This window comes from Varroa destructor, unplaced genomic scaffold, assembly GCF_002443255.2.
Source record: "Varroa destructor unplaced genomic scaffold, Vdes_3.0 BEIS01000007.1, whole genome shotgun sequence".
Classification (NCBI taxonomy): domain Eukaryota; kingdom Metazoa; phylum Arthropoda; class Arachnida; order Mesostigmata; family Varroidae; genus Varroa; species Varroa destructor.
Window position 1 is genome coordinate 24,044,540 of NW_019211460.1, and position 12,265 is coordinate 24,056,804.

The following is a 12,265-nucleotide window of genomic DNA, read 5'->3' on the forward strand; positions in this document are numbered from 1 at the left end:
GTTTCAGCTGAACGCACAGAAGAAAAAGTCCGTAGTGGATTAGTCAATGCGTCGAAGAGATTGTACTGGCATATCAACAGTCCTTCTAAACATGCGCACCGGATCCAGGACCATGGAAACGTTATGAATAGGCCAAAGAAGAAAACTGTATTTCAGACATAGGTGTCGTTCTTAGTAAATATTCGGCGCATAAAATGTCCAACGAGATTGAAAAGTTGTCAAGTCAAAGAGGCCAGCTTGGAAAAATAGTCTAATTATCTATTTACCCACCGATTAGTATTATACGATTGGATAAAACTTAGCAACGGACGTACTAGAAGTACATGCGGACTCTTCAAAAAATTGCTACGGGGTGAATAATGTTATGTCACGACAAGAAATTGTCACACATCATGAAAAAGATGTTAGCGTGACAAAAACTCGTTGCCTTAGATACTGCCACGTTTCGTATCTATATATGTTGTGTACTCGGAATTTAACTTTGACAAAAATTAAAATTACGTGGCGTCCAGCGGCGAAAAAATCATCGGCGTGAAAGGCTATTGTTAGCCTGCTTAATGATCGGCTCCTGCAGCAAAATCTAATTAAATTAAATATGGAATTAATAGTCATTTTCATAAGAACTACACATGTATATAGGTACTTAATTGAGATGTTTCCTATCATTACAATATTATGTGACATCTATTTCAACAAAAAGTTCACTGGACGGGCTGTTCGCCTATTTCTCAGTCGGTTATTTTTTTATCGCTGGATTCGAAAACTTTAAAGAACTTAAACTCTATGTTAGTCTAGTCAATGAGGCAATTCTTACCTACTTCATCTCTGGCGAGCTAAATCATCGCCCTTTTTGCGGGACCTGCTTCAAAAGCGTTTTGCTTTGTATTGTAAGTAATTTGAAACTGGTGTCCAAACAGTAATAGCAGTGCCCCAACTAATACAATGACGCTTCCTGCACTTATATGTGCCAGCACTAGAAATATGGATGTGCAGATTAGAACAGTTAATGCGCTTGTTAATGCATCTTCAAAATGGCTCTCAAATCATCGTAATAGCCTCAAAATAGAACTCGTCTTTATGCCAGGTAACAAGGCCACCACGACCAGCTATTTGGACTGCTCTAGCCCTGAGCCCGTCTGGTCAAGTCTGGCCAACACCACTAATGATTCAAAAAAACCGTTCATCTTCTGCAACGGTAACATGGCTCATCGGTGCGCTCCTATAAACTGCTACTCCTGATAATAAGCATGGAGTGTGCAGGATCGGGGTTTAGTAGCGGGCGATTAGCTGGTAAAACTATTGGGGGCGAGGGACGTTTTTGTTTGACTGGCAACAAATACGAAGCCATCAGCGAACGAGCGATAGGACGACAACGAGTAGAAGTACGCCCAAGGAAAATGAAGCGGTAGCAAACATAGTTACTGGTGCAAATGACTCCGTTTCGCAGGGGCTTTCCTGCGCCCACCTCTGTTGTAGTTAGTTCTCTATCTAATGCTATATTATCGGTTGGGGCGCCGAGCCAAAAATAGGGGAGACACAACTAGACACTGTGGTTCCCTCACATGAAACTTCTGTTAAGAACACCATACTAGACGGACTTCTTCTGACTTCGACATGCTTCGGCGTACCGCGCAAGCTGTAGGCTTCTTCAAACACTGTTGTTATTACCGTCCCTAGTGGAATCGTCTCATTTGATCGTCCCTTCTGTCGGTATTATAAGTCATGTGCGTCTGTCCGTGTGCGATGCAGTGCTGATGATCCTGATGGCTGCGTGGCAGCAACTGTTCTCATAGTCCGTGAAGTAGTAGTAGTAGAAGTGGCTGTAGCGGTTGTTACCGTTTTGGGTAGTGTCCGTGTGAATGTGTCACTGTCTCTCAGTATTTCTCATCTTCATCTGTCATCCTCATCATCATCATCAGTATCATCATCACAGACAAGACTGGACCCTCCTCGTCGTTGTCACCACCATTTTCGCCGTAGTACTTTGCCTCGATCATCATCAGCAGCAGCTGCAGCGGTAAAAACATCGATGTTATTCTAACGGGTCCTTCTGTGCTGCTTGTTGCCTATTGGTGTTCTTCTCGCTATCCGAATCCATCGTTTTAGTTCGTTTTCGAAGAAGGAACTGCTAGACCTTTGCGTTTTTTGCACGACGAAGACAACGGGACAGCGGCTACTGATTGCTAATGTTGACGCTGCCATTTCTATCGGTGCCATCGTTGCGGGGGAGATGAAGCGGGACGTGTCGCCCAAAGCGGTCAATGGTATGTTCGTAGTGCGTGTAGACATCGTAATAAAACAATAGCAAGAAATCGCCGCGGCCTCCATAATAGCCGACACGGGACAAAGTGCGACCGGTTAGAGGGGCAACTTCGATGTCTTCTAGACGCCCAGCTTCAAACGGCTCTAGCCAAAACACGCTAATACAACGATCTTACTCATACTGTGTACGGTAACGAGACACGAAGAAATCGTGGAAGAATGACGGTCGCCAATAGATATCGCCCACAATATATTACATCCCGTAGCATGCTATATCCATTCTCTTTTGTGGTTCATGCAGTCTTTCGTTTTGATGAAAAGAAGATCTGGGAGTCGATGTCAAATAATGGAGGTTCTTCAAAAGAGCTGTCCCAGGCGGCGGTACTTAGCTGTCTCTCAATATTCAAGATACAAACGTCTTATGCGACAGCCACGGCATACAGCCCTCATAGCTAAGGTTTAATTACCCCACTTTGTGCTGGTTTTTTTCCTGTTACCTTGATCAGGGGGATGTAAAAACTGACTGGAAAATTCGGCATCTACAAATAGCTGCGTAGCAACACATATTTCTATATTAAGATGCGTATGTATATGGTAGGCTAAAGTACTTCTTAAGACTAACATGTAAGCGCGATTGGCTCGGAGTCGTTCCTTTCACGATTTCATGCCGTGTCAGCTTTGTATATATCATTCGAAGTGATTTCATCGTGAAATTAATTCTGTGCCTAAATTGGCTTCATTTTATTATTCTAAGTGAATTTTTTCCCGGCGTTGAAAGTTAGATGTCTATTGCAAGCCCCTCTGTATCGTTCTATGTTATTTTCTTGTCCGTCCTTCTGTGGTCCTATCACGCGTGCATTTCTGTTGGACTCGTATTGTCGGACAAATGTCTGGGAACGTTTCACCTCTTGCGGTTGCCATCTCAGCTGATCTTCTATAAAAGAAACAAGCGATAGGGACAAATAGCCGACTGAAAGAGGTGAGTCTGCAGCCAAGTAACTTGTTAATATCTAGATGCGCTCGTATGTTATAGCATAATGCGATTACAGTTTGTAAAGCATTAAGTTAGAGATACGATCAATGGAAAATAGTTTTATAACGGTATTATTGTTGCCATAATGAACAATTGTCAATTGAAAGTTTTAGGTAAAAATGCCTTTGATTTTTCAATGCTTTTCGATCATCTCCTTCCATTTTACGACTTTGGATTGATAAGGCATTTCATTGTTTTCAGAAAAGAAAGGACACCACCACCATAGTAATACGTCTTTATTTTTATCCTGGCTTTTGTCCTGCAATGGCAGAAAAGTAACGATTGGAGAAGAGTAGTTAGACAATGAATGAAATGAACCGGATTTCATAACGCTTAAACGCGCACGAGCCGTAATACATATCATTATTATGTACACTACCTGTATATCCAAGTTATTACTGCAAAAACGTACGCGAATAGTAAATACTGCTAAGTACATGAAGGTATATTAAATCGCATGATATGCCGCCAGTTTGGACATGTGTCTTGTCCATGTAGTTGATAATTGCTATATGGAAGATGGTCGTATCGTATCGAATTAGGGAAACGAGGAGTGTTTGTTAATAACAAATTGTAACGCCCCACAATCAGTCAGTTCTGGTATTTTATTTGATATGATAGATTGGTTCCCTTTAACTTTTAGAATAATAGGTAATAGCAACAATTCGATGATTGTAAGTTTGAGAAGGATCTCCTGCCCTCGCAGGAGTACAATTATGGATTAAATTCAAGGATATAGTGATGTACTGCTGTTCAAGCATTTCCATAGATACGCACGTGGATTGTTCTAGTGTGAGCATTTACGCAATACTTTCTTCAACAGCCGCATTACACAAGTGACATGCCCGTACATAGCGTCCTATGCATTGCCGTGATGTAATTTCGTTGAAGAACTAGGCTGAAAGTACGTATAGGCCACCGTTGCATTGCTAGTCCTAGCAGTTGTTGTTATAGGAACGTTACGTAAACGCAAAATATATTACTGTTTCTCTATATTATGTAGTCGGATCACGACATTCGGAATCCAGTCGTTTTTCGACTAGATACAACTGATAAACGCATATGTGCGTATTCTTATCAGACAGAGACAGTTGCCTGCCAGAAGACGTGGCATGCCCCCTGGGTGTTGGTCTATAGATTTATTAGGACAAGACTACGACAAAAAAGCTTAATTAATTTTTGGACTTCAATTGTTTATATAAAGTTTTATTTTTATATAGAATCATATTATTGCAGAAAAAAACATCAGATATGTTTGGCGTCGATACATTATACCTAGTATAAATTGGCGAAACCAGATATTTACGCGAATTGGTTCATATTATAGAGCCACTCGTTTCACTTGGTGTTTATGTATCGTGCATCTGTATTTATGTGTTGTGCAACAACACATAAACACAGACGATCGCGTTACCCTGACAACAACGCGATTTTCAACAGAGGTTCAACACGAATGCGAGCTCAGTGAACAACAGCGTAATTACATTTAACAAACTGAGCCACTGAAGTAAAAAAAAAAATTAAAGCGTGCTCTTATCAGTGTATTGCACAGTTCCCCAAGTAAAGAGCTCTCAGCTGTTTGTTCTCGCTCTCCGGGTCGCAGTCGCTTAAAAGCCTCGATTTCAGGGCTCTAGCTCTTGCACTCGAGATTTCTGCCTGTCGGGATAGCTATGCGAGTTTTGCCTATCTTCGATGCGCAAGGTTACGTTACTTACGACGTTTAATCCGGACATCTGGTCAAGCGAAAATTCTTGTTAGGGGAGTTGAATATGAACCTATATTTTAAGCTAACTAAGATTTTGAAGGCAGCGCTTGCGTATGCAGAGCTCAAGTTGTCATAGAAATGCTGTCAAACACACATTAGAGATAGATAGCGGATATTTTAACCGGTCGAACGTTTTTTGCTAGTGGGCTTGTCAGTCTTGTTTCGCATGCCTTCCTCCACGCCCCCCCTCGCACAAAACGAGAGCGTTCATTGAATTAGGGTTACTCACTAACCCCCATTGAAATTGTTCTTACGGACACTTGTTGAAACACGGACCGGCAATTGGCGGGACTGGTACGAATAGAAAATCCTTTTTTTGTTTTGCAATTCCGTCGGGCGATGCTCAAGCGGGTTATCCAAAGGCATGCCCTGCGGAAATGTTTTGCGGAAATGCGGAAAATTCTGTAGGATTCGGTGAAGATATCTTCGTAGGAACTATGTAAATCAGGGACCAGCGGTAACATACCTGGATCTACGTAGATTATCTAAAAAGAAGCAGAAAGGTATAGGGTCCTTGTAAGTAAAATTCCGTTGTGCTTCTTACGATTATCGTTGCCGTCACACGGTTTTGACGGTATCTCAATTTTCGTTTCATACACCTGAATGCAAATAGCCCATTTTATTGAGAAATTGACCTATTAAAGGCAGTATTGAACTTGGACTTGATTAAGTCCCTCTTCAATAAAGGTTTACGTGTCTTTATGGAAACTTGTTCGCGCACACATTTGTATTTAAATGATTTTTTTCTTTTATGTATTCATTGACATTAACTAATGTGTTATCTGTGGTTTCGTCGCCTCTTCGATAGGTTGCAAAGCAGAATCTGTATTATTTGTTAGTGTTATTTCCATTGAATATCGATGGCTTAGGCAATGCACAAAGTGCAACAGCGGCGAGTGGAATGAGCGCCTTAACTGCGAAAGTTCAGCGAAGGACGGATAGTCTGTAGTGATGAGTTCCCGCTGATATGATCCTGGATATAGTCGAATCTATGTCTAGGGGAAAATTTTTCTCCTTTTAAGCAATTTATCTTTCATATATCGTCGATGCGCTGCCCCACGAAACAACATCCGTGCTAAATTGTACTTCCAAATTGTTGCAGGACCGTTTCAGGGTATCATCCTTTTTAGACAACATCCTATCGGGAAACGGTGACTCTGAACATCCTATCGTGCGTAGACATTTATAGAACGCAGCTGAGCTCGGGTGTGTACAAATACTCTCAGAAGGAGAGTTTACTTGATATCAATTCAATTTACTATATCTAAGGAAAGGTTCATTTTGGAGTATACAATAAGACTGTGGTAGTATCAATCACTATATTTTATTGGGCATGAGGTGTATTAGTAAGCATTTGTTTTCGAGATGTATGACAATAGGTACGTGTTTACACGTGCACGTTTCTAGATTACTCTAACGTGGGTCTTCATGATTTCCTACAATTTTAATTGCTCTACTTCAACGTTATTCATTCGTTTCTATCCTTCCAGACGTTAACGAACTGACTAAATCTAGAATCAATGTTCGTGTGGCGTAGGCTTCTGTTTTATGACATCAGCATGTACTGAGCATGAAGGCTTCACTGAGGACGACGCGTAAATCGAATCTAGAGTAGTGTTTATGCTCGTAACTTGTCTTTATACGAAGAATAAAGACAATAAACTGTTATGAAGACAATCGGTCAATGGATCGGAAATACGTTTACAACGGGCAATGGCCAATAAAATGTTACCCTAACTAGCTTGTGGCGGTGTATCTACGCGCTACACTATATAGACATTTATATATAGCTAGCACGAGAAAAAGCATTAAGAAAACTATGGGCTCAGTCCAGCCATTTGCCATCGTCTCAGAATTAGTAACCGCTTAACCTTTAATCTAGATAAAAAAAAAATCATTGTTTCTCGAAGAATATTTCTTGTATAGTGAAAAGTAACCCCATGCATTGTGGTCTTCTACTTACTTAAGTTTATTTTATCAATATAATAGTATGCCAGTCTATCGATAGCATCCTATTCTGATCGCATGAAAGCTATTATGTTGAACCAAAAATACTGTTGCGGTTCAACGCGTTCGATTTTTACGTATCGGCTTCGATACTGATGCGTGCTTCTTACGCTGAAAATCAAAGGAGCAATTCCAGCTTTAAGCGAAGGCTAGAAGTAGGGTAAATGCCGTCCAGAGTATTCTTCTCACTAAAACGTAAACCCGTGGAATATATCAGCACCCATTACCGAGCAACAGATCGAAACGACGATTTTCTGTGAAATAAAAGCACGAATCGAACGTCGTCAGTACCCCCTGCCGAATTCCTCGTATCGTACCTTATTGATTTTCCGACCAATGCCACGTTTGTGGATGCCCCACTATAGATGCGTGTTGTTATTGTGCAACAGTTGATCCTACGCTAGCGTTCTACGGGAGGGACGGACGGACCGCAAATCATCTGATTAATGCTATGACATAATCGACTTTTCAATAGTAACGATAATAGGCAAACTCTAAAAGATAGTTGCTATGAGATACTTGAGCCGCTTGTGTCTATGTGTGGCCGTCTGTATGCATAGAGATCACCTCAATAAAGTGAACATACTACAAGATACCAGGAAACGGCACTTAGTGATTGATTCGATCCTGGCGCCTCAAACTGCGATGACGCTGATAATCACCGTTGGCGACGACCGGCGACATTGACGTTAACATTCAAGCAAGCTTATCAACAACATAAAAGCCGCAAACGGTTCAATGCTTATGATCTCGCATATAATTGTGCTGCAGACAAGGCATATATGGCACATAAGCATAGACGCAATCACAGACGTCAACGAGTTACGACTAGACAGACAATAGCACTTGCATCCCCGCACAATCATAAGCATCTTTGCCAAACGTGTACGAAGCTGATAAGCTATCAATGGAGAAGTTTGTCATCATTTAAATTTCTGCGTCATTTTTGAGAGAGGGGTGATCCCAGTTCATTTGCTGCACCAGCTAATCATCGATGCTGGGCGTCTCGTCAATGGGGATAGTACTACGTCGAACGGCTGCGATAAAATTAAGGACACATAATCTACTTGTTAGATGAACCCATTGCCTGTACAAATCGTTTTATCATTGCTAACGTATTGTAAATTGCTGATCATTTGAACTTTGAGACTTGCCCCGAGGCGTCGCCCGAATATACATAGCGATAATAATAAATAACCTATATGGTAACGTAGTAGCAGTAGTGCACAATTTTAGTTCTATAAACCAAATCTAATGTGAATTATTAAGATATAATAGCGTAACTAACAGCGCTAAACTCCAGCGCTGAGATGACATTCCCTATGCTGTTTGTGTTTATTGTAGAAGTCAATACAGATGAGTGGTAAATATTTTAAATTTCTGTCTCCGTTGGTAACAACACCTTGATCCTGCAGGTGGAATTTCGTGATAAAAAAAATAAGCTTAGCAGACGGTGCACGATGTGTTACGATACGCGTAACAGACAACACCTTGACGATGTACTGAAAAATCATCGAAATTGTTTGTCCTTAATGCTAATCGTCAGGATGAAATATAGCTTTATCGTAATGATCTTCCATTTGTCACCCGTACACACATACCAGTCATCCTACCGTTCGTTAGATGATACAATTTCCCACGTATTCCCTTAGGCGCCGTCACTTCCTTACATTGAAGCAGATTCACAAATAACTAACATAAGCTAGCTATTCAGCATATCAACAACAACTCTTTTTATTTTCTACCTCCTCTCTACTTGTCTACGATGTTTACCCGCAGCACTTGCTACCCTATTCCTTTTTTGTGGGCACCTGTTCCATAATACCGTCGGCATTTGATCTGACGCAACGGTTGGAAAACCGTAGCTGTGAAGAGCTGACACTCTTTAAACAAACCAACTTTAGCTGTTGTTCCTCTGGCCGTCATTCACCCTTCACACACAAAGGGCGTACATAACAGTAACATGCTACATGGAGCGGGAAATACTGCACCGGCAACAAAATGAATTTGTTGCAGCCGACAGCTGCAACGGCGGTCCATACGGGCATCGACGTGTTAGGACGCCATGCTGCTAATGCGAATGCCGGTGCAGCAGCTAACGAAGAGGAAGCACACTACAAAGAAAATGTGTCCCGCTTCGTTCAGTCACCTCGAGGAATTGGTCTGTACTGAGGGACCAGGGGCATACGACTCGCAGGCCGCGGCTGCTGGTGGAAGGAGCTGAGATGAGAGGTGCGCTGCAACGGATAAAACGCTCGAGACATTGTAGCGCGATCCAGTTAACGGCTAGTAACTGTGATTTTGGAGCTTGCAGCCGGTAACAGCAGCTGTCACCATAACGGGTCTTGTCGCGTCGTTACGGTTAACACTGCAACGTCTATCTGGCATTACCACTAGTATTGTCACCACCATTCGTAGAGTCAGCTTCGAGCTGTTGCAGCCTGTGGCTAATAACAGGCGAAAAAGATACACGATGACGCTGAAGACTGGCTTGTGATGATAGTCAGGCCATTGTGTGAAATCCGAATAAAGGGACTGGTCAGAAAGGAGGGGAGCTACAAGGGAGTAGAGACAAAGCTTAAGAAATGGTTAGTCGACTGACCGACCGCCGACCAAATACAGATTTCGCTTGGAACTTGAGCCTTGGCTGTGACGTTCCTGCCGCGTAGTAGGCCCTTCGTTCACACATGAATGTTGTCCCGCTGCCCGCTTTTTAGTTAAGCCGATCGGCGTGGTTATTAGCGAACTATATGTGCATTTGGGGTTTTTTCTAGCGCTTCGACCATAGATGCTCCATGCATAACAGTAACATAAACTGTTTTAGTTTATAAGGACAACAAGATTCGAAAGACATCTTACAGGCTCAAATACAAACTTATGTACTATTTAATATATGGAGAGTAGACACGGTTGAAAACGAGCGGCCAGATGCGCTTCATTGACGTACGCGTGGTTAGGTGTTAACACATAGGTATACTAGTAAGTTGCGCTGATTGGGTTGATCAGTTAGTGAAGAACGTGTTTATATGATAATATGAGGGACACGTGATTGCCGAGATTTGAATCTGGTTGAAGACACAGTTTGTTCCAACGTGGGAGTCAACCGTCCGATGGAAAGGCCGACGGCGGCGCCGCAGATGAGAACTCGAAATATTCGGTATGGTTAAGCCAGCGTTTTGAAATACCGCCAACCCATATATAATGTATCGTCTATACAGAGGCGGTCATACATATACGTATATATATACACATAAGGGTGTATTTCCAACTCTGTCTGCGTGTGTTGTGGCCAACCAGTTCGTTGACCCCGCCTCTCGAAAGGCTACAAGGTGAGTGAATCTGTATGGAATTCATTTTCAATATATAAATTGATTTGGTTGTAAGCTGCATATTAGTGAAAAGGAGAAGTATGAATTCGAATTTGTTCCATGTACCTCAAGTTTATTAAGTGTACGTATCACTTTACTTGATGAGCGCTTCAGTTCGAGGTTTGAGTCACAAGTTCTTTTAAAAATCCTTTCTTCGAAATTCGCGGGCAACTTTAGTAGCCTGACCCTAATGTGTGCAGCTAGAAACTCGCAACGGACAAAAAACCCAGTGGAATCCATTTTGAAATATATAGTAGGCCAAAAAAACTCAAAAGGAGAAACAACAGATGCCCAAAAAGTGCCCAAATTCTACAAAAAGCTTAGCGTTCGCTCAGCGTTAGTTTCGGACGAAGTACCTTTCTGTCGACAGAATTACAATTATTTCTGAATCAAAATTCGGGGATCATCAGAAATAGGTTTCTGCTCTATTAATATAACAAATCACTGAGCAAACGTAGGTAAGTTTTGAGTTTTTTTTTAGTAGAAAAGGTAACTAAGTGTATTTTTACGCCTGCCGTGGAAAGAATAGCACAAAGTCCGAGATCGAACGAATAGTTCAGGCACAAAAAAGCGATCGAACCATATATATATATATATATATGAATGATACTAATAATAATTACAGAATATCAAAAATATAGTATAACAGCTCTGTGTTACCTAGCTTCTCTGTAACATCCTATAATTGTTTGTTGAATTCGTTATTGGAAAGGTTAGGGGGTCATGTTATCTAGGGTATATGAAAAGGATAATGACAACGGCCATCGTTTGCAGTAATTATGTTACTGTATAGGAAGAACCACTAAAATCATGTTCTTCGATCCGTTTTGTATATGCGACAGTGTCAAAGTTGGTAAAACAATCCGTACTTCTATATGATATCCATGTCGGTACTGTTTTTTTCATCATTCCATGGCTGATAAGTAACGAAAGTGTCTTGCTGTCATTATCACTTTTCCACAGATCTATCGATCTTTCTTCTGAAAGCGGTATAATTGCATCAATAAATTGTTGGCAATAATAGGACCGTTACTTGCTGTCCGGTTGTATGGCCGTCCTGTCAATCACCCGCCAACAATTATTTGATGTAATTGTTTTCGAAAACTTTAAAAGCTCAGTCGTTTCGGACACAGAAAAATATATAGACAGTTATTATATCTGATATATAGGCAATTATACTACTCTTGTTCATTGAGAATTGACCTTTTCCTACCGTCTCGACCCGTCTGCGTGGTATAGGCCAAAATCAAACGTACATGTATCGTTGACGCAAATAGAATATAACAGCTATACTAGAAGTCTTTCTCTTTTATCAGAACATGGCACCGATTCAGAGCTTGCTTGATATTATATAGTATCTCATTTGAATTGGTTAAATATTCGATCATTCCGTATCAGTCATAGATTTCATTCAGTAACTCACCCGGTTCATCTTTTGTGTACTGCTGCCAGCTACTAATATCGTTCCCGCTCCAAGGGACTTTCGAAATTGACTAAAGCCCATCTTCCCACTTTCACCGTCAGCTCTGCAGTAGATATGCCTTTTACGATATTCTCTGTATTAAAGGATCTACTTTTTCTCAAACACATCAAAATCGTAGTTTTGCACTTTATCTTTTTTTTTTTTGTTCAAATACTTTTTACGCAGGATGGCAATTGCCAATCTTTGACCGGACTCTTGTTGAAGGAGGCGCATAAACTAAGACTTCGTGTTCCTCTGCTCTACGTCCTGCTAATAGGTGAGCTGAATTATTTGGTTGAGGCTCTCACCGTTCATACGGCCACGCAGTTTTGTATTTTATCTATTGTGTGTCTGAGTTAAACTCTTCC

General features: G+C 41.3%; 1 protein-coding gene across 3 annotated transcripts in view; it reads left to right on the plus strand.

Annotated features, from left to right (window-relative positions):
• LOC111254372 (uncharacterized) overlaps positions 1 to 12,265 on the plus strand; it is a 144,257-nt gene that overhangs the window by 60,010 nt on the left and 71,982 nt on the right. Inside the window, exon 3 of one of the 3 annotated variants that reach the window (XM_086974934.1) lies at positions 8 to 2,264. The exons of 1 other annotated variant lie outside the window; for it this stretch is intronic. In XM_086974934.1, coding sequence (XP_086831060.1) covers positions 2,231 to 2,264 — 34 coding nt within the window. In that variant the 5' untranslated portion in view covers positions 8 to 2,230. Of the gene's footprint in view, positions 1 to 7; positions 2,265 to 6,274; positions 12,175 to 12,265 lie in introns of those variants that run through there. One more of the 3 variants, XM_086974936.1, reaches the window with a different exon arrangement.